The 27099-nt window shown below is 49.6% G+C and overlaps 1 protein-coding gene and 1 non-coding gene across 3 annotated transcripts; both read right to left on the bottom strand.

Moving 5' to 3' along the window:
* Nucleotides 1-3603: 3603 nt before the first annotated feature.
* PRMT2 (protein arginine methyltransferase 2) lies at nt 3604-26625 on the bottom strand. 2 transcript variants are annotated; one of them, XM_049785478.1, is made up of 10 exons: nt 26556-26625; nt 24820-24912; nt 17753-17935; nt 14699-14860; nt 14033-14197; nt 12558-12733; nt 10571-10700; nt 7609-7745; nt 5970-6141; nt 3604-4097 (listed from the first exon to the last, which is right to left on the bottom strand). In XM_049785478.1, the coding sequence occupies exons 1-10, from the start codon at nt 26592-26594 to the stop codon at nt 4065-4067; spliced, it is 1290 nt and encodes a 429-aa protein (XP_049641435.1). In that variant the 5' UTR covers nt 26595-26625; the 3' UTR covers nt 3604-4064. The 2 variants fall into 2 exon arrangements, with proteins under 2 accessions (XP_049641435.1, XP_049641436.1); XM_049785479.1 differs by lacking the exon at nt 5970-6141 and having other exon boundaries at nt 3604-3744.
* LOC126026532 (small nucleolar RNA U3) lies at nt 11800-12013 on the bottom strand. The gene has a single exon (XR_007501767.1). It is a non-coding gene; the product is annotated as a small nucleolar RNA U3 (small nucleolar RNA).
* Nucleotides 26626-27099: the final 474 nt, after the last annotated feature.

The raw sequence follows: 27099 nt of genomic DNA, 5'->3' as shown, positions 1-27099 counted from the left end.
AGAGGGAAAGTCCTCAGATATCCTGCTAGAAAACTAGATCAGCCAATATGATGTGTGGACACTATTCTAGAAAGTTCTTGGAGATACTGTTTTGCACCCAGAAAAGCCAGGCCCAATCACTGCAAGAGATTCATTCATATTGGTCAGAGGTATACCTGAAACAGAGCTGAAAACTCTAGATGTAGACAAAATGCTATACACACTAGCCTCTTCTGTCCCCAGAGTCAATCCCTGCCCAGAATATAAGGGGTGAGAAGATAAATTCAGGTGAGTGAATCAAACTTGTAATTGGCGTTATCAGCACTCATGTTTGTTCACTCCCAAACAAATCCCTCCCGGTTCAGGTAAAAATCACCCAACTCCCAGCAACTACGGATTTCAGAAAGATCCTTTGCTCTTGTTTCCCAATTAGAAACACAAGCCACAGGACTGCCGACAAAAATACAAAAGATCTTTGTACTGAACCAACAGACAATTTAGTGGGAACTTGCCTCGGGCAGGACTGTCAGATGATAAATCCTTTTTTTTTGTTTTGTTTTTTTGGGTCACACCCGGTGGTGCTCAGGGGTTACTCCTGGCTGTCTGCTCAGAAATAGCTCCTGGCAAGCACAGGGGACCATATGGGACACCAGGATTCGAACCAACCACCTTTGGTCCTGGATCGGCTGCTTGCAAGGCAAACGCCGCTGTGCTATCTCTCCGGGCCCAGGATAAATCCCTGACACCCCATATGGCCGCAGCAGCCCCAGAAGGTATGATTCCAGCATACAGAGCCAGGAGAAGCCGCTTTCAGTTGTGGTGCCATAAACTAGAAATAAGTCAAAGAGCTTTTCCCCACATGAGGCAGAAATGATGCTTCATGGCAGAAATCCTAAGTTCAAGGTCTCCTTTCTCACCAAAATCCGGGTCCTTATTACCAGGAGCAAAACCCTGAAACCAATCTGGTATCCAATAGGGTCACAGATTTGCCAGGGATGACTCAAGAACACTGAGTCCTTAGGAAGGCCTGAGCACCACCTGTTGAGGCCCCAAACCAAACACAAGACAACAAACAAGGGCAAGAGTAGCTGCAGAGACCAGTGCCTCTTGGGAGATGGGGGGTTCACCTTCCAGTCCCCCTACCCAGTCCTCCTCAGGGCATACAGTACCACCTTACCTGAGGCCCTATCTTTTCCTGAACAGTGGCAGCGAGGCCCATGGCAGCAAGTCCTGGAGAGAAATCACAGCCATGAGCAACAAAGATGAGCACAGCCCCTCCCTGCCGAGCTGCGTCCTGCTGGGTCTTGCTGGATCCTCACCCTGACCAGGCATCCAGCAACTGCTGCTTCCTGAGGGAACATGTGGGAAGCGCCTAAACTTACTAAGCGGTGTGATGTGATGTGACCTTTGTCTGCACTTGGAGCTTCTAGACCGAAACCTACTTTTCAGACTACTTTTCACAAGCAATAGATCTTTAGGGGAGGGGGCAGTAGTGCAGAGGGGAGGGCGTTTGCCCTGCAGACAGCTGAGCCAAGCGGTACCCATGGGGATGGACCTCTGGCCTCTGACCCCCCTGGCTGTGGCCCAAAACTCCCCCCAAATACCTGTTTTGCATGACATCCACCCTCATCGCAAATGCTCTTTCCCGAAGTACTCACCCCAAAAGCCTGGCGAGCGGGAGGTGCTCTGCAACTTACAGAAGGAGTAAGCATTCTCTGGAGAAATGATCGCAAAGCCAGGGCCGCAACAACAGGACTAGGAGTGGAGTTGGGGGCACTCGCCTCGCACGGGATCCTGGCCGCGGGAGTGAGCACTGAGCCCAGAGCCAGCCGCTCCCCGGAGTGGCTCCTGGACGTTAATTGCAGAAAAACTCCAATATTCCCAGGGAGAGGTTCAGGCCTGCGGCCTCCCCGGGGCTCCTCGCTGCTCACCTGGCCAAGACCACACAGCTCCGGGGCACTCAGACGGGTCCCTTGATGGACAGTGGAGAGAAAGTCATCCCTCCAGAGCCCCGAGCCCAGAAAGAGAGAAAAGAAGGGGGGGGGGGGGCAGGTTTCGTGACGTCATACGACTTCTTTAAGGGCCAGACTCCAGCTATTTACCAGCCACTTTATGGCCTGGAAGGTGAAGTGTTTTTTTTTTTTTTTTTTTCTGTACTTGAATCATGTCATGTCAATCTATTCCTGTGCAGAAACTGAAGTGTCAGTTTCAAAGAAACATAAAACACACCCATCTGAGGGGCCTGGGTAGAGCTCAGTGTGAAGCCAAAGATCACATATGGATGCCCCCAAAGAACTGAAGGAGAATTGCCCATATTTGCCACTTAAAGTACCTCACTGGGGCCTGAGTACAGGACATAGGGAGGGCTAAGGCATTGCAGGCCGCCAGCCTGGATTCAATCCCAGGCATAAGTAGCATAGAGGCCTTGAGGCAGCCAGGAGTAATTACAGTGAGAAGAGCAAGGCGAATCCCTGAACATTGCCATGCATGGCGCCTAAACAAAATAAATATTGAAAGGTCTCATTGTAGCATATTTCTGAAACATCAATGAGTTTATTTTTCCCTTTTACTTTTTTTTATATACTACTGGCATATCCAACAGACGGTTGCCATGTTTACAAAAGCAGCAGGAATCCCAGCTCTAGCAAGGCTGGTAGATGCCTTGAAAAACCAAGGGGTGAGTGTCCCCTTCCCCAATGGGCATATTTAACCTGAGATGTAATGGACCCCCATCCTCCGCTGAGAGAACACAGCAGGAACCCCAGCTCAAGCTGAGGCTGGCAGAAGCCCTGAGAAACACAGGGGTGAGAGGCAACACACCTCCTGTGAGGGAACACAAACTTCTCTGGCCCAGAGATGCAAAAGCAGCAGGAACCTCAGGTCCGGCAATGCTGGCAGAAGCCCAGAGAAATAGAGGGGTGAGTGCCCCTTCCCCCAAAGAACACAAGTAACCTGAGAGGTGAGGCTCCTCCTCCATTGACAGAGACCCAGCCTGGCCCTTGGAGGCACTCCAGGCCTCTCTCACATTGCCACACTGGCCTGAGTGCTGGCTACATGAGTCCACTAGCATAATCCAACTTATGTGAGCTGTGATGTACTTTTTTGTTTTGTTTTGTTTTGTTTTGTTTTGTTTTGTTTTTGGGCCACACCCGGCAGTGCTCAGGGGTTACTCTTGGCTATCTGCTGAGAAATAGCTCCTGGCAGGCACGGGGAACCATATGGACATGTGGACTCCGGGATTCGAAACAACCACCTTTGGTCCTGGATTGGCTGCTTGCATGGCAAACGCCGCTGTGCTATCTCTCCGGTCCCTGTGATGTACATTTTCTATTTCAATAAAACGAGGCCTAGCAAGTGGTTCAAAGGCAAGGAATCTACCATGCAGGTGTGAGAGCACAAGTCTGATGCCCAACACTGACCCACATTGCCCAGGGCCATCCTGGGGCACTGCCACTGTGATCTCCAGCAAGAGACCTGTGACCCTGGTACAATACAACCAAGTATGCACCCCAAGGAAGGGATAGGGGATTAGAACACTTTTCTGGCAGATGGGAGGGAACATCTCACAAAGAAATGCAGTCTGATCCCATGCTTACAAAGAGCAAGTACATGCAAAGAGCAACCTCCAAATATTAAAAATATTTATTAAGCATGGACTATGGACCAACACGTGATTTACTTGGAAGACATGTCTACAAGGATCTCGTGCAGAGTCCACAGCATGCATGGCCACCTCTGCTCCCACACGGACTTTTGTGCTTCGTTCTGCAAAGTGGGAGAATGGGTGGGGCAGTAAGGTTGCCACTGATACATGTGGAGAAAAACCCCCTTTCATGGCACACAGGGCTGCTGTGTGTGCCCAGGGTTCACTAGCCTAGCTGAGGAACACTGAGCGACTGACTGGTGGGCTTGGGGACACAGCCTACTTCTAGAAGACAAAAACGAGGGACGAGCCGAGGTGCATCTCCACAGTGATCCTGACATTGCACCCACAGATGAGGGCCAAGCTGCTGGGAAGAGGAACTGGGGGTCCAGGTGTTGTCCCTGCCCACTCAAGCTTGTTCTTCCCAGCACAATCTGGCCTGTCATCTCCAGATTGGGAAGACTTTTTCTCCAGCCTGAAAAAGACCAAAGAGGAACCAATCAATCAATAATCATTCTGGCAAGATTAACACAAAGCATTTCCTAATAATTTACTGTAAGTCAAGAGACTGTCACTGGTACAGAAATTGGGGTGGGGGTGTCTCAGAGGCCCTGGGTTCACTCCCAACAGTGTTCAGCTGACTGGGCCTTATAGTTCTGTGCAGATCCCACAGTGCCAGAACCACCATGACCACAGAAACAGGTTTCCTTGACCCCTGTTATACCTATGCCAATTACAGAAATGTTTGGGTGTTTTGCTTTGTTTTGGTTTTGGCTGACAAAAGGCAGTGCTCCGGGCTTACTCCAGGCATTACACTCAAGGCTCACTCCAGCAGTGTTCAGATGACATGTGGGTTGCTCACTTTGTCTTATTATTTTTGTTTTTGGGCCACACTTGGTGATACTCAGAGGTTACTCCTGGCTACTGGCTATGCACTCAGAAATCGCTCCTGGCTTGGTGGACCATACAGGATGCCAACGATTGAACCAAGGCCCATCTTGGGTTTGCAAGGCAAACACCCTACTGCTGCACTACCGCTCCGGCCCCAAGTTGCCCACTTCTTTTGTTTGTTTGTTTGTTTTTTTTGGTCAAACTGGTGATGCTCAGGGATTACTCCTGGCTATGTACTCAGAAATCGCTCCTGGCTTGGGGGACCATATGGAACACCAGGGGATGGAATCTCGGTCCGTCCTAGGCTAGCATGGGCAAGGCAGATGCCTTAACGCTTGCATCACCACTCCAGCCCCTGGGTTACTCAGTTTTAAACCATGAACTCCTGGGGCCAGAGTGATTGCACAGCAGAGAGGCTGTTTGCTTTGCAGGTGGTCAACCAGATTTGATCCCCGACATCCCAGATGGTACCCTGAATTTGCCAGGAGTAATTTCTGAGCCTAGAGTCAGGAAATAGCTCCTGAGCAAGACAGGTATGCCCCCGCCCCAAAATAACTGGATAGCTCCAGTCCTTTAAACTATCTCTGACCCAACACTTCAATTCTTAAGATAGAAAGACTGTATAACAGGCCTGGAGAAATAGTACAGTGAGTGAGATATTTGCCTTGCACATAGCCAACCCGGGTTCAATTTCTGGCACACCATATGGTTTTGAGACCTGGCAGGAGTAGTTCAAAAGAGTGGAACCAGGAGTAACCCCTGAGTAATCCCTGTGTCCCCCTCAAAAAAGATAAAAGATCATAAAGCAAAATTAAAACAAGTAGCAATAATAAAAGGAAGGGGTTACGGCTGAAGAGATAGCACAGCAGTAGGGCATTTGCCTTGTATGTGGTCGACCCAGGACTGACAGTGGTTCGATTCCCAGCATCCCATATGGTCCTCTGAGCTTGTCAGGAGTGATTTCTGAGCCCAGAGCCAGGAGTAACTCCTGAGCGCTGCTGGGTGTGACCTAAAAACCAATTTCTGAGCACAGAGCCAGGAGTAACTCCTGAGCACTGCTGGGTGTGACCCAAAAACCAAACACACACACACACACACACACACACACACACACACACACACACACACACACACACACACACACACACACAGGAAGGAGTGAATTAATGAATGAATGAAGAGCAGCTATCTGATCACCTCCATTCTCCCATCTGGAGCAGAGAGCCTGTTGGTGCCTCTGTCGAGGTGATCCCGCTCTAACCCAGTGTCTCCACCTCTGTCCAGGAACTACTGTCAAACATGCCACAGCACCAACCGGGGCGTGAACTCAGCTATAATGGCAGCCCTGGTCACCCCAGCACTTTGGTCCCACTTCCTGTCGCTGGACCAGACAGAAGAAAAGGTGTGGCCCAGGCTCCAAGCAGTACCCAGTACACGATTCCAGGTGAGCCTTTACCTTTTGTGCCGTGGGGTCTAGTCTGGAGGTCACAGACCAGCTCAGAGTGACAGACATGTGCCTCCTCCACACCGGGTTCCTCTGCAGCACGATGGAGCCTGTGAGCACGTCTCCCGCACACACGGCCACAGGCTCATCCATCATGAACAGCACTTGCTTCCAGTGGGTGGTGCTGTGCGAGAGGGGTGCATGCTGGGAACTGCTCTGGGAAGGCCAGTCCCGACCCACAGCTCGTAGGGGAGGGCCGCAGGAGGGCAGATGCCGCCCACTAAGGGAAGGGGTGTCCCTGGAGATCTTGACAACTGAGAGCTCCTGAAATTAGCCTCGTTCTGGCCAAATGCACTGCAGAACCTCAAAGTCACTCCACACTGAGCAGTGGCTGCCATATTCAGCAGCATCTGAAAATCTGCTAGAGTCTAGAGCCAGGGGTCCTCAAACTTTTTCAACAGGGGGCCAGTTCACTGTCCCTCAGACCATTGGAGGGTCTGACTCTAGTAAAAACAAAACTTATGAACGAATTCTTATGCACACCGCATATATCTTATTTTGCAATGAAGAAACAAACAGATCAAGTACAATATGTGGCCTGCGGGCCATAGTTTGAGGACCACTGGTAGACCGTCAACAGGACAGTGACCTTCAGGGGACAGCAGCCCCTGAGGGTCCAAGGGAGCCCAACTGCCACACCTCCAGGCACCACCTTTCCTGTTTTGTCTCCTGCTCCACTTGGCCCAGTGCCGACTGGTCCCTTTGATCAACCCCATAGGGACCACCTACAGATGCACAGGCCCTAACACTGCAGCAGACCCATGGAAAGCTGGGAGGCACGGTCCACAGGACTGCGGGGTGCAGCCCACCTTCCTCTGACCAGACGCCATACTGCAACTCTCCCATGCACCCCCTGCGGGTGCCTGCACCTCAGTATGAGGGACTCCAGGGGCGGCAGAGAGAAGGACCTTTTCAGAGGGCCAGAGAGATGGCACAGCGGTGAGGCATTTGCCTTGCATGCAGCCAACCCAGGAGGGACCCGGCTTGATTCCCGGCATTCCATATGATCCCCCGAGCTTGCCAGGAGCTATTTCTGAGCACAGAGCTAGGAGTAACACAAATGCCTCCTGGTGTGTCCTCAAAACCAATCAATCAATGAATAAATAAAGTTTTTTTTAAAAAAGAGAAGGGGCCCTCCAGGAAGTGCTGGAGAGGGCACATGGCTGCCACGCCATGTGGTCCCACGAGAGTGTCCCAGCCCAGCTGACAGGCAAACAACCTGCTACCTGCTCGAGTGAGAGCAGGGGGTACTGGCAGTGTCCACGCACATCAAGAGCAAGGCCAGTGACAACTCCCACGTTTGTCGCTTGTGAAGCCACGAAGACTGAGGAGCAAATATTAAATAAGACCCAACTAGCTCCTCACACAGCTCTGCTCAGTACTGCACCGGACCTGTCCCATACTCCTTGCACACCCCTGGGTTCCTCACACAGCTCTGTACTCCCAAAGACACTCCTGGGCCTCTCCTACGGCCCTCCCAGCATCCACCCATCAGCTCCGCCCAGGGCAGCGTACCAGGGCTGGCCCTCCCTTTCTAGCAGGCCCCTGAGCCCGTGGAGAACCATGCACCTCACACCCTCGTCATACTCACGGGTGGAAGGGTCCTGTGCTCAGCACCAGCTGTGGCTCCTCCTGCTCCAGGTTCTGGAAGTGGACGCTGAACCAGGCCGTGAATCCGTGCAGAGTTCCCGCTTTCTTGATATCAAAGTACAGCTCACCTTTCAACATCTGCGCCCAAGCAGAGAAAACCAGAAACTCATGTGGCTTTCACGTGCACGGATCATGAGGCCACCAGCAAGTCCCTCTTCTGTCTGCCAGCAACACTGACAACAACCTGTAGCTGCCCTGGTCATATGAAGAGACAAAAAATTCTCTGGGGGAAAGTAGACATTAAACCTGAACCATAAATCCAAACGTTAGGGAAAATAAAAAAGATTTTTTTAACCACCTTGGGCCTCATTTCCCTGACTTTTCTGCTCCAAAGTAAGATACTCCTCACTTAACGACCTACCTGTTTAGTGACCGCTCGCACTTAACGACCATCCCTTCACCGTTATTTATTTATTTATTTATTTTTGGTTTTTAGGCCACACCTGGCAGTGCTCAGGGGTTACTCCTGGCTGTCTGCTCAGAAATAGTTCCTGGCAGGCACAGGGGACCATATGGGACACCGGGATTCGAACCAACCACCTTTGGTCCTGGATCGGCTGCATGCAAGGCAAACGCTGCTGTGCTATCTCTCCGGGCGCTATTTTATTTTATTTTAAATATCCTTTTTCCATCTTGTACATTCTCCAGTACAGTACTGTGGTTTTTGGTGCTTTGATGTACCTACTTTACTAACTTTATGTTTTGTAATCCATTGCAGTACTGTGTGTAAATGACACAACCTATGCAAATTAAAACAAGTGGAAGTTTTCAGTTTGATCTCTCTCGTTATTTTACTTATTCAGAATACTGTATTGCCAAGTACTATGCATATATTGTACTACTGTATCCAGTCCATGCAGTTCCTTACTTAACGACCAATTCGCTTAACGACCAAGTCTTTGAAACGGAAGTAGGTCGTTAAGCGAGGAGTATCTGTAATGTAGAAATCATTCTCCTCAAAATTCTCCACATATATGGATAGTTCCGGGCCAGGCCACCTGCCGGGCATGACCTCAGTTCTTCTTCAGAGCACACCCTTAACTGGGTGGCCCTGAAACCACACATGGACGGTGGCAACTGAGAGCAAATGGGTATTTAAAGGATTTGTCATCCATGGAGCTCAAGTAGCTTACAAAAACAAATTGATTCAAATTGCACAAGGGGCTGGAGAGATAGCACAGCGGTAAGGCTTAGATGCTGGAGGACGGTGGTTTGAATCCCCGAATCCCATATGGTCCCCCGAGCCTGCCAGGACCGATTTCTGAGCATAGAGCCAGGAGTAACCCCTGAGCGCTTCTGGGTGTGACCCAAAAACCACACACACACACACACACACACACACACACACACACACAAATCGCACAAGAAAACGATTGCTTAGATCTGAAGAGAGTGAAAATATTAAAGAGAAATCTAAAAATAACCAAAGATGGTGAAGGGGCCGGAGCAACAGCATAGCAGGGAAGGCATATTTGCCTTACATGCAGCCAACCCACGTCCAATCCCCAGCATCCCATATAGTTCACCAGAGCCTGCCAGGAGTGATTTCTGAGTGCAGAGTCACAAGTAACCCCTGAGCACTGCTAGGTATGGCCCAAAAAACAAAAAAAATAAAATAATGAATATAATGGGAAGACATAAAAGACAAGACTAGCTAACAAGGATGCCCTTCAACAGATGAATGGCTAAAAAAACTGGTACATATACACAATGAAATACTATGCAGCCATCAGGAGAGATGAAGTCATGAAATTTTCCTACACATGAATGAACATGGAAGCCATTATGCTGAATAGAAATAAATCAGGAGAGAGACGGGGCTGGTGCAATAGTGCAGCAGTAGGGTGTTTGCTGTGCACACAGCTGACTCAGGAGACCTGGGTCCTATCCCCAGCGTCCCCATATGGTCCCCCAAGCCAGGAGCGATTTCTGAGTGCATAGCCCAAGCATCACCAGGTGTGACATAACCCACCCCCCAAGGAGAGAGATGGACACAGAATAGTCTCACTCATCTATGGGTTTTAAGGAAACAAAATACATTATTGTAATAATGCCCAGAGACAACATAGATGAGGGCTGGAAGGACTAGCTCTCAAAGTGAAACTCAGCAGAGTGGTGAAAGCAGTTAGAGAAATGACTACACTAAGAATTATCATAATAGAGAGATAGCACAGAGGTGTTTGCCTTGCAAGCAGCCGATCCAGGACCTAAGGTGATTGGTTCGAATCCCGGTGTCCCATATGGTCCCCTGTGCCTGCCAGGAATAACCCCTGAGCACCGCCGGGTGTGGCCCAAAAACCAAAAAAAAAAAAAATCATGACAATGTTAATGAGTGAGAGAAGTAGAATGCCTGTCTTGAATACAGGTAGGGGGTAGGGAAGGAGGGAGATAAGAGACATTGGTGGTGGGAAGGTTGCACTGGTGAAGGGGCGGAGTATTTTTTTGTGACTTAAACCCAACTACAATCATGAATGTAATTCTGGTGCTTAAATAAAGAAAATAAGGGGCCGGAGAGATAGCATGGAGGTAAAGCGTTTGCCTTTCATGCAGGAGGTCATCTGTTCGAATCCCGGCGTCTCATATGGTCCCCCGTGCCAGCCAGGAGCAATTTCTGAGCCTGGAGCCAGGAATAACCCCTGAGCACTGCCTGGTGTGACCCAAAAAATAAATAAATAAATAAATAAATAAATAAATAAATAAATAAATAAATAAAAGACTGCCCCCAAGCATGCGATTCACTACCTCCCATGTCTGTAAGGTGCTGGATTTGATCAGGTATCACTACAACCACCGTATGGAAAATCAGGGAGAACCCACAGGGAATGCAGCAGCCCTGTGCTTGCACAGGTGTGGTTCCTGGTGACTGGTGATGTTGAGGGGGATCCCTGCTCTGCTGTGCTCACCTCCAGCTCTGCAATCTGCACAGTCCTCATGTCCAACTGAAGTATTGTGGCTGGGTCAGACAGACAGTCTTCGGGCTTCAAAATGTGATTATACTTGGGTTTTGAGAAGAACTCCTTGATTGCTAAGGATCTAGGGACAGATGAAATGTGGGTCACACAATGTGGCAGGCAGCCATATCTTGTGAGTTTGGGGGAGGGGAGTCCTGACCAGAAATTCCAACCCGGCCTCCCAGGCAGCAGTCTGGGTATAGAAGTGACAGTCACTACATCTGCCACTACTGAGCACTGGTTTCAGCATCTCTTTATGACCCCTGATACCCAGAATCACTCTGTCAGCAATTCTAAGAATGTAGCAGGACAGACAGCTGGACTCACACCCAGCCTCTCCACACAGCATCTAAGCACCAGTCCACTGGCTGAACTGACCCCGTGTTCTCTGAAAATCACCTCTTCTTGTTTTTCAGAGAAAAATGTTCCAACACTAAGCACTGTAGAAACTCAGCAATAACAAACGAAACATACAATTAAAAGTTTACCATACTTGTTTTCAATCTTCTGAAAAACATGATAATATATTCATAGAGATTTTGGAAAAGACAGAAAAATTTCAGATCTTTCATCTTCCTTCTTAGCTTTTAGAGTCCTCCAGTTTTCCACAGACATACGTGTGGAGCAAAGGCAAGCGAGTGCCTCCAGGTTCCCACTGGCAATTGCAGGGCCAGCAATTCCAGAGAGCAACGAAGGAGCCATGCCCCCAGTAAAACCCAGTGATCAGTGGGTTGGTTGTGTGCAAAGTGAGAAGAGCCTGGCCTGCTGTCCATATCTCCGGCACACAGACTTTTGGGCAATACCTAGTGAGTGATGCCCAGAGCTTACCTCTGGCTCTCTGCTCAGGAATCACTCCTGATGTGCTGGAGAGACCATAGGGTATGCTGGGAGTCAAACCACATGCAAGGCAAGAGTCCTACCCATTGGACTATCTCCCTAGCATCAAGACACATTTTTTATGTGAAAAATAAGAACCATTCTCTGTAAATGGCTTGTGTTCCACGAGCTCCTAATGCTCTAGAATCTCCAGGTATTCCTGAAAACCACCAGGCATAACAGTTAACTGATGGAAATGGTGCATGTCAATAGGCACTTCTTCCAGTGCCGTGTGAGAGGGCAGGCCAAGGCCAGTGTCATGTCCCAGCCAAGCTCTGAAGGCGATCCTCTTTTTTTTCTTTTTTACCACTCAGACTGCATCCTCTCCCTCTACCTTTCCCAGAGGAAAGGGAGAACGATCATCAATGGCAAAAGGCAGCTGCAGAAGCGACACCTAGAGCTGGCTTCACGCTCAGGAGAGGACGCTCTGACTCCTCCTCACGGCTTCGGGTGCTCTACACGATCAGAGAAACTTCTCTAGTCACATACTATAGAAGTGACCCCAGAAAGTCTAGTCTTTGAAGGCGATATTCTGATGGCCTGAAACAGCTCTGCAGTTTCAGTCTGTGCTGGTCCCGTGGGTAAAAGATCTTCAATTTTATATTGCACTTTCAATTACAAATAACACTTCAGTCTTTCAGACACAAATTGGTCATCTTTGTATGATTTGCATGCTCACATGATTGGCTATAGCTTTAGCTGAGTGTTCATTTTCTTCTAATAGACTCTTAAGATCAAACTCTGAGACAAATGTCTAACTTGTGATAGGTGTTTCACCTGGAGCTGCCAAGATTCTCATGAGTAGTGGAAGCCCCGTGCTCTGGGCACTTTCTCCCACCCAGGACTGCTTTGAGGCCCCCAGACTGATGGAACAGGTCTGTACTTGCTCACACACAAAACTTGAAGCACATGCACATACACATACCACGTGCACACACTGACAGACGCACACACATGTGCAGACACATACAAACTTATCAATCCCAGTGCAACGCAGAAGGACCAAGGGCTACTCCCAGTCAGCCCCCCCCCCCCCCATGTCTCAAGCCCACACCGCCCTCACTTGAGGGGACTGAGGTCAAACTCATAGGCGTTGTCCCAGAAGAGAACTTTGCTGCGATAGTCCCGATCTGCGCTGCAGGGCACCAGGTGCAGCGCCGCCGTGGTTGGCCAGATGATCCCGTCCTCCTTCAGCCACGCATCCCGGGCATGCAGGATCGACTCGATCATGAACTCAAACTGCAATGAGGGAAAGATGTGTAGTGACTGGGGATCTGTCTGCAGAAGTACCACCAACCAGCAGGGGCCGGAGAGATAGCATGGAGGTAGGGTGTTTGCCTTGCATGCAGAAGGACGGTGGTTCGAATCCCGGCATCTCATATGGTCCCCCGAGCCTGTCAGGAGCGATTTCTGAGCGTAGAGCCAAGAGTAGCCCCTGAGCGCTGCCGGGTGTGACCCAAAAACCAAGAAAAGAAAAAAGAAAGAAAGAAATACCACCACCAGGGATGACAGCTGTTTCTGAAGAAATATCACCAGCAAAAAGTACTGGTCAGGGGCTGGAGAGATAGCATGGAGGGAAGGCGTTTGCCTTGCATGCAGAAGGTCAGTAGTTCGAATCCCGGCATCCCATATGGTTCTCCGAGCCTACCAGGAGCGATTTCTGAGCGTAGAGCCAGGAGTAGCCCCTGAGCGCTGCCAGGTATGAACCAAAAACCAAAAAAAGTGCTGTTTATTGAGTTGTGTTGAGGTGCTACTTCAGCTTGTGTGTCTGTGTCCGCACCTGTTCACATGGTAATTAAGAACTAGGTGCAGATGGTCGAACAACCCTCCAGACTCTCAGGAGTCAACCACACATCTCAATCCCAAGTACTGCAGGTTCCATCATCACAAGAAATCAATTTGGCCTGGAACAGAATGTCAGAGCTGGGAGCCACAGATGTCATGTGGAACCTGGAAGGGCAGGTGGACGGACATAGGCTGAGCTCAGGGAGGCCTGTGTTTCTAAGTTATGGGGGCAGCGCCGGAGCAATAGCACAGGAGGAACGGCACTTGCCTTGCTTGCAGTCAACCCAGGTTTGATCCCCAGCATCCCAGGTCCCCTGAGCACCATCAGGAGTAATTCCTGAGTGCAGAGCCAAGAGTCTCTTCCTGAGCACGTCCTACTGCAACTCAAAAACCAAAAACCAAACTAAGAAAAATTAAGAAAGATGAAGGTAGGATTTTTTTGTAAGTTCATACAGGTTCATTACAGAAAAATTTACAAAATTCAGAAAAGCACAGAAGAAAGTCTGTTCCCTTGACTCAGCTGTGGTGCTGAGTGGGACAGTCACCAGCCATTCCGATGGTCTGCAGGGTTCCTGCTGGTGCCTGGCAGTCTGCACTATGACTCACGCCTCTCATAAAGGCACCTGACATGCCACCAACCTACGTTTCCAGAACGAATCACAGTCACCTCAGCCAAGGGTCTTTGTGGGGATTCAGAGATACCACCCAGCCAGCAGGCCCCAGGCCCCCCTTCACTCACCCCTCTTCCCTTACCAGCAGGCAGGTGCCCATCCACTCGGACACGAGCACGTCCACCTTTTCAGGGAGCACCACGTCCTCTACCTTCTGCTGGAACACAGTGATGATGTCGGCAAAGCCGTTCTGCACGACCAGCTGCCCCGTGTGCTGGGCCATCTCGCTGGCCTCCACGGCATACACCTGCACAGGACATAGAACTATCAGTGCACAGCCAAGCTTGCAAGCAGGCTGGATCCACCTCCTGGTCCAGCAGAGCCTGAGAGAACGGCCACCTACAGGGATGGCACAGGACAGGCATGCAGACAGGCAGAGCCTCGGGCAGAGAGCAGCCTCGCAGAATTCCTCTGCCTGCTGCAAACATGCAGACAGATACCGGCGGGCAGAGGCCTGAGGGACATGGAGGGCTGCTGGGAGGGTGAGTGAGGGCTGGGCTGACAGGGAGTAGAGGGGACTGTCCCTTAGGCTGTCATGCTGAAGCAGGAATGACGCGTGCTCTGTGGAGCAGACAGTAACACGAACAGGTTTCCCTGTTTTGCAGACTCTCCCGCAGCACCACTCCCAGAACTCCTGTCTGCCCCCCCTTCTGTGCTCCCAGACCCATTCACGAGGCATCACTAGTGATGGCTGCAGTGAGAGCACAGGGGCCCATAGCTTGCTGGGAGCTGCTGCAGGGTGACTCACGGCCTTGGGCTGCGCGTAGTGGGCACAGAAGAGGCTGATGATGCCAGTCCCACAGCCTACGTCCAGGATCACTTTGTCTCTCAGGAACTCTCTGTTCTGCAGGATGACGTTGTGGTACTTGCTGGTCCGTGGCTGATCTGCCAGCATCTCCAAGTGAAGTTTCTGCAGGGGACACATGCATGACCACAGCCAGTGACGGAAGCTCTGCTAAGAAAGCTTTAATTGGGAGATTCAATGCCCTTGACCCTACCACCCCATACGGAAAAGATGAGCAATAAAGAGGGTTACAAACCCCAATGACCAAAATACAGCAAAAGACTAGGCCAGGGTGATGGCACAGTGGTAAGGTGATTGCCTTGCAGGCAGCTGATCCAGGATAGATTTTGGTTCAATCTCCTAGCATCCCATATGGTCCCCCAAGCCAGGAGCAATTTCTGAGCACACAGCCAGGAGTAATCCTTAGCATCACAGGGTGTGGCCCCAAAACAAAAAGCAAAAGAGAAATACAGAAATAGGCAGAGAAACAGTGGAATGGGAGTGCCATGAGTCCATCCAGCTCAGCGTGGGGCTGTATCCAGCTGCACTTCCCAGGACCACGGGAGTGAGCATGGTGGCAGGAGGGCCCCTTTCCCAACTACGACAGGGCGGCCACGTGTGTGCCAAGGACATGTGCGAGCCAGAGAGGCCCAGTGTTGCGTGTGGGTCCATCCACACGTTGTGGCCTCTCCTGTGCAGACAAGCTTGCCGCGACCTGGGGAGAGGCAGAGAATAACCTAAGTCTGAGGGAGGACCCAGGTCACTCGGGGTAGCACTGCTCTTCCAGGAGGTTCACAAAAAAGACAATCAGAACAAATTAGCACATATTAAAAGTTCCACAAGAAAATGGTAGTAAGAAGGCCAAACTGCTTACTCAGCACACAAATAGAAATCAAAAGAAAACTGAGCAAAGTATACGAAAACTTGTTGGAAAAAGAAAGAGATGAACACAGAGAGTTAGCACTGGTGGTCTGTGTGGGAACTACATCATCAACAAACAAGCTGAGATCAGGGACCCTCCAGAGCAGGAACATGATGTGCCTACGATTCCACTAGGGTGGAAGATGGCAGAACTGCCTGTCAAGGGGACAATCTCTAATTAGGCTTTGTTCCCAAGTTCGGCCCTTTATTTTCCGTTTTTTTGTTTTGTTTTGTTTGGTTTGGTTTTTTTGGTTTTTCGGGCCATACCCTTTTGATGCTCAGAGGTTACTCCTGGCTAAGCACTCAGAAATTGCCCCTGGCTTGGGGGGAACATATGGGACGCCGGGGGATCGAACCTCGGTCCTTCCTTGGCTAGTGCTTGCAAGGCAGACACCTTACCTCTAGCGCCACCTCAAAGTACGGCCCTTTTAAGGAGACAACGCAGGTGCTGAAAACATGGTCCTCACACCAGCAGTTGGGGGGAAGCAGAGAGGAAATGGTGTGCAGACTGCAAGTTTCTCACAGATCTGCCAACACCCAGCAGACAAAACACACTCTGGAGACTCATCACTGCAGAGATCTAGTGATACTGTGTAAGATGGAAAGGGACAGCCTGGCTCTTTCTCACTCTTTCCCTTAACAGAGTAAAAGCTCAAGGGCCAGAGTGATAGCACAGTGGTAGGGCATTTGCCTTGCACGTGATCGACCCAGGACAGACCCAGGTTTGATCCCCGGTATCCCTGAGGAGTGATTTCTGAGGGCAGAGCCAGGAGTAACCCCTGAATCCTTAGGGTGTGGCCCCAAAACAGAAAAGCAAAAAGCTCAACCAGGAACATACAGACAGGCAATGTGTGTGTGAGTGTGTGTGAGTGACTGAGACACCCTGTGGTGCTCAGGGAACCATACAGAATACCAGATACTGAACCCAGGTCAGCTGTGTACAAGGCAAGCACCCTACTTGCTGTTCTGTTATTCCAGCCGATATGCAACTTTTGGGGGGGGGGGGTTTCACACCCAGCAGCGTTCAGGGGTTACTCCTGGCTCTGTTCTCAAGAATCGCCCCTGGCAGGCACCATATGGGATGCCGGGATTCAAACCACGTCCTTCTGGATGTAAGGCAAACACTCTTACCTCCATGTTATCTCTCCGGCCCCACCGATATGCAACTTTTTGATTTACATTTTAACCTCAAGAGAAGACATACCTTAAAAAGGTGTATTTGAGATCTTATGTGGCTCATAAGCACAGCCCACCACCACCCTCCATGCCAGTCCCTGACCCTACAACAGGGAAATCCTCCATGCCAACCACAGACTCACCTGTGGTTAAAACAAAGTATTTGCTTTTCAGGGGCTGGAGAGATAGCATGGAGGTAAGGTGTTTGCCTTTCATGCAGAAGGTCATTGGTTCGAATCCTGGCATCCCCTATGGTCCCCCGAGGCTGCCAGGAACGATTTCTGAGCGTGGAGCCAGAAGTAACCCCTGAGCACTGCCGGGTGTGATCCAAAACCAAAAAAAAATGTATTTGCTCTTCTTTAAATCATGAGGAAAGCTCAGATCCCACTGTTCAACTGCCCCTAACATAGGATCATTCTCAGTCCAACTTCCAATTCCAGCCTATCTGCTCTCATATGACCCACAAACGAAGAATGGGTTTTATATTGAGTGGTTTCTACAAACCAAAGAAAGACTATGGCTGGTGAAAATCATACAAAATTCAACCCCAGTATCCTTAAACGCAGTGGTGCAGGAATCCAGCTGCACAGTCTGATTCCACACTGTAGGCAGAGAGTTGTTCGGTGGACACCACAGGCCATAAGCTAGGGGTGGGAGCCTTTTCCTGGTCAACAGCATGTAGGCATTTATAACATCATCTGTGGGCTGTATGAGATGAGACAGGGATGGGCTGTAGGTAGCTGGTGAGAAGCATTCATCTGCCCTGTCGAGTGCTAGGACCCAGGGCCAGATCACATGACTTCAAGGGCCCCGGTGCAGATGAGCCTTCGCTCCTACTGTCAGCTGCTGGGTATGAGAAACCCAGACCGATTTGCCAGAAGTGGGAACTGGGGGAAGCCCCATTTGAGTCAGGCACAGTACCAGGGTGCCGTAGCTGCCGAAGTACTCCTCATCCTGCCAGGTGTCTTCGGCATCGGCCTCATCCAGTTCCTTCCCCAGGTGGTTGGCGGGGATGTAGCCACAGCAGCCAGCATGCTCACCCCACCACCAATCCGCCGTGGTCTGTCTCAGGATGAGGATCTTTTCTCCTCTCAGGAAACTGAGCTGGAAAGAAAGACAGCGGTGTGAACATTTAAAGGCGGCTTCAGTGGTGTTTCCTGTGTGGCTCGAAGACAGAGTCCTCTGGGCCTCCACTCAGCTGTGACCGCTACTCGGGAGCTTCAGCTACAGCTAACACGGGGAGAATAGGGGTGGAACAGGCACTTCATGGAGCTGGGCAGTCCTGCAGCTCGGGGAGATGCATGGTGCGGAGAACCCCAGTTGATTGCCTGACGCCACGCCACATGTCCCACCCTCACACCACCCCCAGCCCCATTGGAGAACCCTTTGGCCCTCGCACTGAACAACCAGCCCAGGTGGCCAAGAATAACTGAGAAAATAAGCAAAAAGAAGAGAAAGTTAAAAAAAAATAACTAGGGAGGGGAGCCAGAGTGATAGCACAGCAGTAGGGTGCTTGCCTTGCATGGGGCTATCCGGGACAGACCTGGGTTTGATCCCTGGTGTCCCATATGGTTCTCTGAGCTTGCCAGGACTGATTTCTGAGCACAGAGCCAGGAGTAATCCCTGAGTGTAGCTGGGTGTGGCCCCAAAATTAATATAAATAAATAAAAATAACTAGGGATCTCAACTGAATTTAGGAAGGCCTATCGAGAAAGCCATCCCATGCATAGTTATGACAAACTTCATAAAACCAAGTTGTAAATGAAGTAATTTTTATTGTTTTTGAATCACACGAGATAATGCTCAGGAATCACTCCTATTTCTGCACTCAAGAATTACTGCTGGGGCCCGGAGAGATAGCACAGCGGTGTTTGCCTTGCAAGCAGCCGATCCAGAGGTGCTGAACCAACCAAAGGTGGTTGGTTCGAATCCCGGTGTCCCATATGGTCCCCCGTGCCTGCCAGGAGCTATTTCTGAGCAGACAGCCAGGAGTAACCCCTGAGCACCGCCGGGTGTGGCCCAAAAACCAAAAACCAAAAAAAAAAAAAAAAAAAAGAATTACTGCTGGCAGTGCTCAGGTGATCTATGGGGAACTGGGGACTGAATTAGGGTTGGTCATGTGGAAAGCAAGCACCCTACCTGCTGGATTATCACTCTGACCCCGAAATCTTTTTTCCCCCTTTTGGGCCACTCCTGGTGATCAGGGGTTACTCCTGTCTCTGTACTCAGAAGTCACTCCTGGTGGGCTCAGAGAACCATATGGAGTGCCGGGGATGGAACCCGGGTCGTTCACATATAGGGCAAAGGTCTTATCCACTGTGCTATCACTCCAGCCCCTGACCAAAGTCTTTTTAAAGATCTAAGTTATCTCCTTGTAAAAAAATATACATTAGGGGCCAGAGAGATAGCATGGAGGTAAGGCGTTTGCCTTGCAATCAGAAGGTCGGTGGTTCGAATCCTGGCATCCCATATGGTCCACTGAGCCTGCCAGGGGCGATTTCTGAGCATAGAGCCAGGAGTAGCCCCTGAGCGCTGCTGGGTTTGACCCAAAAACCAATATACATATATACATACATACATACATACATACATACACACACACACACACACATTAAACTAATCAGGCTGATGACACATCAAAATATGTGGGTAGTACCAAAAAAAATGTGGGTAGCAATGTCAAATCAAAGTAATGTTCAATATCCCAGGGTGTTTGGATTTTTGTGTGTCATTGTTTTGGGGCCACACTAGTGATGCTCAGGGGTTACTCTTGGCTCTGCATTCGGGAATCATTCCTATTGGTGCTGAGGGAACAATATGGGATGCTGGGGATTGAATCAGGGTCAGCTGCATACATGCCCTTCTCACTGTCTTATTGCTCAGCCCCAACATTCTACGAATGATTCTATTTTTATTCTATGAACAGTTTTCTAAAACAGTTTTCTCAACATTATGTGAGTCTCTAAAATGTACTGTCCTCATATTTACTTGCCTTTATCTTAAAATACTGTACTTTTTGTGGCCCCTGATATTAAGTCTAAATAGATCTTGACCATTGTATCTGTGAAGCCTGGAGCAGAAAGGACTCCATTTTGTCAGCCCAAAGTAAGTTTCCATTTAAAGCTAAGCAGACGAAGTTTCTACTTGCAGGCTAAGTTTCTATCCCAACAATGATGACACAGACCCCAAGGCCCTGTAAACCACAATATACCACCCTCAATATCTAACCATAAAGAACATGATGAAACATCCTAGGAAACAGCCTAGATCTTTGATGGCGAACCTATGGCATGCATGCCAATGGTGGCACACAAAGGCCTTGCAGCTGGCACGCGGGAAGAGGTTCACAATTAAGATATGCGGCGCGGCAGGAGGCGAGTGTGCCGGTGTCTGCTTTGCAGCTCACCCGGCAACACGGCCGGACTGGCTATTGGGAGGACCGGGTATTGTGCGGCAGTTTGGGCACCCGAGCTCAAAAAGGCTAGCCATCACTGTCTAGGCCCTACAATGGCCAATCAGCATAACAGGCAATGCTTCCTGCTTCTTGCCCTATATAACCTAGCTTGTGACCCTGGGCAGGGTTACCTCATTCAGAAGGTGGCCCTCATTTGGAAGCTTATAGCACTATGTGTTGGTAGAAGGAACCAAGCTTTGCTTTGCTTTATCTCTTCCTTTGACTCTGGCTCTTAAAAGTATCCTTTTGTTATGGGGGAACCACACTCACTGCTGCTCAGGGGATACTCCTGGCTCTGTGCCTGGGGATCCAAGTGGGGCCAAGGGTTGAAGCCAGGTCCCTACATGCAAACTGTCCACTCAGATTACTTTGCAGTTAGCCACTGGGAAAGGAAGCCCTAGCCACTCCTCCAGGCTATATTCTTCTGTGTGAAGGCCTAGGCAGTGGCTCTTATCCTCGGCGGCTCACTGCCTTGGTCACTTGGAAGACGACTGGAACCATGCAGGAAATGCTTGGGGAGTGAATCTTGGGTACTTACATGCAGAGCATGTCCCTATCCCTAACCCCTATCCCAGACTATGTGTGATTCCTCAACAGAAAGCTTTCTTTTCATGGGCACGGTAAGTGCAAGGTAAACACTGAACACAAAATCTCCGCTGACATCTGAAATAGCCACTCCCAGACCTAGGGATTTCCTTCCAGCATCAACTCTTGATGGAAAACAAGGGGAAATGATCTGCTCACTATACAAGGAGACAGATACATACAACAGATGGCAGATGGGAGCTCACCTCACCTGAGGCTGCTAAGGCATTGCCTATAAAAGGACACCCAGCTATTAACCCAAAACACAGGCATTCCTCCAATTTCCTCTTTCCTTTCATGTAAAAGCCCACCTGGATAACTTGGCCTTCCCTTGGTTTAATAAGAAAGAGTCAGTTTTTGGCTTGGCCACGCAGAGACACCATGAGAGAGAAGCCATTGATTCCATGGCTCTCTCCTGATGGCTTGGTTTATTAATTTTTCACCGCTATCCTGCTTCATCAGACCCATCCGCCTGGGGGTAGAGATACAGTGTGTGGGGTGATTTTACAACGTGGATTTATTTTACAATTGCCCTCAGTTCTCTCACACTCTCTGGGCCACAAACCGTATTTGGACTATTTGCCTGTTCTGGGTGTGTAGTTAAGTTCCCTATTTACAACCACTGTAAAAATGACATGACCGAGGAATGTGCCTCACTTTACACTTAGAACTCACTGACTTGACAAGACAGATTTCATATGAATGCCTGAGGTGGGAGGGACTGCAACTCAGCGGGTAAAGCTGAGGTCCCTCAAATGGAAGGTTCTGGTTTCAATCCCAGAAAAGACAAACAAGGGCCCGGAGAGATTGCACAGCGGCGTTTGCCTTGCAAGCAGCCGATCCAGGACCAAAGGTGGTTGGTTCGAATCCCGGTGTCCCATATGGTCCCCCGTGCCTGCCAGGAGCTGTTTCTGAGCAGACAGCCAGGAGTAACCCCTGAGCACTGCCAGGTGTGACCCAAAAATCAAAAAAAAAAGAAAAAAAAAAAAAGACAAACAAACAAACACTCCTGAGTAAACCTGAGTAGTCCCTGCAGCCTTCCTTGTTACTCAAACGCGGACTCAAGTTAGCCTGTGCCCTTTCACTCCACATAGGACATGACAACTAAAAAAGGTCCTTCCATGCACCAAAAGACAGGGACACCAAACGTGGAGTGAAGCCCAACTCTTAAGTTCTGGGACAGAGAAATGGCTCAAAGAATTGAGCATGTTTGGCAGGCAGGAGTCTCAAATTCGATCCACAGCACTGCATGGTATCCCCAGGTACCACTTTAATGCTCTCCTCCCCCTAAAAAATACCGATGATGTTGAGAAAAGATCCCAGGCAAAGGGGTGGTGTGGAGAGGAAATGAGTCTTTGTAAAGAAACTGGGTCAGAATCTTATAGCAGGAGTGATTAGCACTCACCACCGTTTCACAACTGAAGTCAGCCTGTGCCCAGGCAGGAAGCAGGTTATCCCTGGTTCCAAACAAGGAATCATCTACTGCTTCAAGGAAGCTCACGCCTGTGATGAGTTTTTCTTTACAGGGTCACACCGCCTCGTGTGTTCAGGAGCTTGGGACTATTTATAGTTGTGCTGGGGGAGCATGGAGAACCAAGGACTGGCCCCAGACCCTATGAACACACAAACTGTACACTTGGGCTAGATCTTCTGGGAAGAGAACATCTCCTCCCAGAAGATCTAGCTCACCTGCCACAGAGACACAGAAGGATGGGGTGCAGCCCACACATAGCCCTGCCTCTCCTCCAGGGTCTCAGAGCAGCTCATCACCTTTCCTTTAAAGAGCAGCTTCTACACTGGGGGAGAGGGTAGAGGGGAACAGAAAAAGGGCAGATTTTTCCCAGCCAATATATAGCATCATATCTCAGGCTGTAATTCTTTTGGTCATCCTAAATAAATCCTTTTGCTAATCAAATCAGCTATTGTGTTGAAAACTGACAGATCTGATGGGTAATTACAGCCACTAAGAATGAGAAAAATAATCAAAAGATTTCTGTAGAGCAACTACAGGAAAGAAAAACCCAGTTTTCTCTCCGAGTCCCCTCTCCCCACCAAAAAAGAGTATAAACGGCAGTCATATGGGTTGCCAGAGCTCAAACCCTAGTTGGCTGAATGCCCCCGACCCTTTAAGTAAGGTGACCCCAGCTATTAACTCAAAACAAAGGAGTTCCCCCATCTTCCTCTTTCCTTTAAACCTCCCTTTGATATGTAAAAGCCCACCTGGAGAGGTACTTTTGTCTCTCTCAACCTTCCCCCTCCTGGTGAATTGGGAATGAGTTAATAAAGAAAGAGCTGTTTTGGCTAGGTGCACTGAGAGACATCACAAGGGTGCAACCATGGACCCCATGATTCTTTCCTGACTAGCTTAATTTATTAATCCTCCACAGATACCCTGCTTCTTCAGACCCATCCACCTTGGGGTAGAAATATGTATGTAGGGTGATCTCACAACTTGTGAAATTTATTTCACACTTTGTACCACAGCTTTGCCCCATAATGGATACTTTTTTTTTTTTTTTTTTTTGGTTTTTGGGTCACACCTGGCAGTGCTCAGGGGTTATTCCTGGCTCCAGGCTCAGAAATTGCTCCTGGCAGGCACAGGGGACCATATGGGGCGCCGGGATTCGAACCGATGACCTCCTGCATGAAAGGCAAACGCCTTACCTCCATGCTATCTCTCCGGCCCCCATAATGGATACTTTTAAAGATCGAACACTTTCAAATAGTTTGGAGTAGATCTTCTTAAGAGCTTCACATTAGGGGCCGGGAAGGTGGCGCTACAGGTTAGGTGTCTGCCTTGCAAGTGGATGGACCGCGGTTCGATCCCCCGGTGTCCCATATGGTCCCCCCAAGCCAGGGGTGATTTCTGAGCGCATAGCCAGGAGTAACCCCTGAGCTTCAAACGGGTGTGGCCCAAAAACCAAAAAAAAAAAAAAAAAAAAAAAAGAGCTTCACATTAATGCAACTATATGGTATCAACAGTTAGAAAGCTACAATCATGAAAAAAAAAAAAAAAGAAAGCTACAATCAAGTACTCTTAATCTATGGCCCTACTTTCCAATGACAAGAACAAGATCTTGATTTAGATCAAGATCCAAAGCAAAACCTAAAAAAGTGCTTCCTCCCCCCGCCCTTTCATTTTTTTCTTTTCTTTTCTTTTTTTTTTTGTGGTTTTTGGGTCACACCCGGCAGTGCTCAGGGGTTATTCCTGGCTCCAGGCTCAGACAGAAATTGCTCCTGGCAGGCACGAAGGACCATATGGGGTGCCGGGATTTGAACCGATGACCTCCTGCATGAAAGGCAAATGCCTTACCTCCATGCTATCTCTCCAGCCCCTCATTTTTTCTGGCCATACCTGGTGGTGGTCAGGGATCATTCCTGGCAGGCTCAGGGGACCCTATGGAATGCTCCTCACCATCAAACCCTTGTCAGATGAGTTTGCAAAACAAATGCCATACCCACTGTGCTACTGCTCCAGCCCCTATCCAGATATCTTTTTGATTAACTGGTCTTGGGCTTGGAACCACACAGGGCTGTGCTGTGGTGTTAGGAAGAAGGTATAGTATGAGGGTCACATCTAGGGCTCCTCCATGCAAAGCTTGTGCTCATGCTTTGAGTTGTCTTCTCAGGAGTCTCACACACAGGAAGGTCAGAATTTGTTGGCTGGGAAGAGGCAGCGACTATACCCTGGGTTCTTGAGGTTCTGGCATCAAATCATTTTTAGGAAACACTGGAAAGATTTTTCCAAGCCTCTGGGCAGCATGAGGAAGTCACTCACCTTGTATACAGCTAAACTATGTTCCATCATAGGCACCCTAGATGCCTCCCCAAACCATCAGGAATGATCCCTAATCATTGCTAGGTGAGGCCCAAACCTTATCTCCAACCCAAAAGCAAATGTCTCAGAACATGCTGATACCCACAGTCCCCCTGCTGGGTTCCCAGCTACCTGTGTCTCATCAGGAGCCGTGTAGTCTGCAATGGCCACAAACTCCTCAGGGTACTCGCCACCCTGGGCCTGTTCAGGCGGCTCTGCTCCCTCCTAGGAAACCAGGAAAAGAGCAAGCACATGAGTGTGGGGTTTGCTTAGCCTGCATTTGCTTTTATCAGGATTATTTGAAATGCTCCATGAGGCCAGGCTCTGGGTCCGGAGCAGGAGCAGCCCAGGAGGCAGGCACTGGCCTGGCCGGGCGTGAGCATCTGAGCAGCAGAGGGTCCTGAGCATCACCACCAGTGACCACTGGTGAGCCAAGCTGGGAGAAGACCTCCACAAAAGGAGGTGGAGGTGGGGGTTGGGGGGACACCAGGAGAACAGAGGAGCGGGAGGAGGTGACCTGTCATATGCTCCTGAGCCGCTCTCAGATCCCACTGCTGTGAACATGCTGCTGAGAGCCCCTCAGCTTGATGGCACCCCCTTACTGACCTACAAGCACAGGTATCCACCCCAAGGCAACAGCCCTGGAGGACTACTCCCCCACCTCAGCACACACTCTGACCCTGCACAGAAAGCTCTGCATCAGATCCCAGCACAGAGGGCTGCCAATACCTTAGCATGCATCATTGTTGAGCCTTGACATTCTCTTCGACTTTGTGGGAGGGGGGCGGGCTGGACTCACAAGAGGGGGCTCAGGGCCACTTGGGCCAACGCTTGGAAAAGAGGCAACCCAAATACAACCACAGCTCAGGCAGAGTTTGCTCAGGAGACCAAGGACGACAGCAGAGGTGCTCAAGAACCAATTCAGCCACCTGAAAACCATGACTAAGTATGTAAATGAGTGACTCAAACAGAAAACCCACACGGGAGTGAGTGTAGCCTGCACAGACCAGACCATGTCACTCAAGAGTCCAGTATACATGAAATTCAAAGCTACAAACTCATCAGCATCTCACGATCTCCACCCTGAGACCTATAGAATGTGGTCTAAAAAACAAAAACAGTAAATATATTATTTTGCAAAACAAACAAGCAAAAAAAAACAACAGACAACAAAACTCAAAAACAGACTGGAGGAACAGTACTGCAGGTAAACACTTGCCTTGCAAGTGGCCAACCTGAGTTCAATCCCCGGCACTACATGGACATAGTCCCCCGAGGACCACCAGGATTGATCCCTGAGTAAAGTGCCAGGAATAAACCCTGATCACCATTGGTTCAAATAGCAAAAACAAACAAACCAAAAAAAAAAAAAATCAACCTAATGCTAAGTGATGTCACAAACAGAAAAATATAGTGATTTCTTCAATAATGACTTGAAAGAAGGAAGAAAGTAACATGACTTTCATATGACTTCCCTGCCAATAATATTCCATACCCAGGACTTGATTAAATACCTACTTCCTGGGGCCGGAGAGATAGTGTGGAGGTAAGGCATTTGCCTTGCATACAGAAGGACGGTGGTTTGAATCCTGGCATCCCATATGGTCCCCCGAGCCTGCCAGAAGCGATTTCTAAGGGTAGAGCCAGGAGTAACTCCTGAGCGCTGGCAGGTGTGACCCAAAAACAAAACAAAGCAAAAAAACCCTACTTCCTGTGCAAAGTTACAATGCCCAATTCAGAAAGCCACTCGGAACCCCCACAAGAAATGCATACTGATTGGTCCTCGTTCAGTTGGGAGGCTGCAGACAGCTCACTGGCACCTTTAGATACAGAGATACAGGAGCTAATGAAACCACGAGCGAAATCACCTGCAATTCGCTTCCAGGCCAGTCACCTGATGTCGCCATAGTTTGCAGAGACGGTGATGCATTGCTGCCACTTAGTGCTGCATTTCCCCGCCCATGTCTATTTAGAGACAGAAGGGGAGAAAGGGAGGGAGGGAAGGAGGGAGGGAGGAAGAGAGGGAGGGAAAATTAGAAATGTGCTTACATCACCTAATAAAGTTCATCAAATTTCAATGGTCCATGATAAAGGTTCTCTACCAGTTTGTGTCACAATGGACTAAAGGGGCTTGGAGAGAGCAAGCACCCTCCCTGGGTGCCATCCCCAGCACCACACCGCCCCCAAACAGCCCTGGAGTGAACCTGTAGACCTCTGAGCACCACAGCACCAGAGCCTCAGGCTCCGGGACTGCACTCCTGCCCTGGTCAAGAAACCAAAGGGAGGGGCCGGCGAGATGGCGCTAGAGGTAGTGTCTGCCTTGCAAGTGCTAGCCAAGGAAGGACCGCAGTTCGATCCCCCGGTGTCCCATAGGGTCCCCCCAAGCCAGGGACAATTTCTGAGCTCTTAGCC

Source organism: Suncus etruscus, chromosome 13, assembly GCF_024139225.1.
Source record: "Suncus etruscus isolate mSunEtr1 chromosome 13, mSunEtr1.pri.cur, whole genome shotgun sequence".
NCBI lineage: Eukaryota > Metazoa > Chordata > Mammalia > Eulipotyphla > Soricidae > Suncus > Suncus etruscus.
Note: the sequence above shows the minus strand (reverse complement) of the source record. Positions and strands in the feature narration are given on the sequence as shown.

What these genes read in the sequence shown, in the direction of transcription:
- PRMT2 (XM_049785478.1), bottom strand. Translation starts at nt 26,594, where the DNA reads ATGGCGACATCAGGTGACTGGCCTGGAAGCGAATTGCAG. An exon ending in ACTACGCGCAGCCCAAGGCC is followed by an intron (nt 14,198 to 14,698) that starts GTGAGTCACCCT and finishes TGTCCTGTGCAG; the next exon opens with GTGTATGCCGTGGAGGCCAG. An exon ending in AGCACAGGACCCTTCCACCC is followed by an intron (nt 6,142 to 7,608) that starts GTGAGTATGACG and finishes CCTCTCGCACAG; the next exon opens with CACCACCCACTGGAAGCAAG.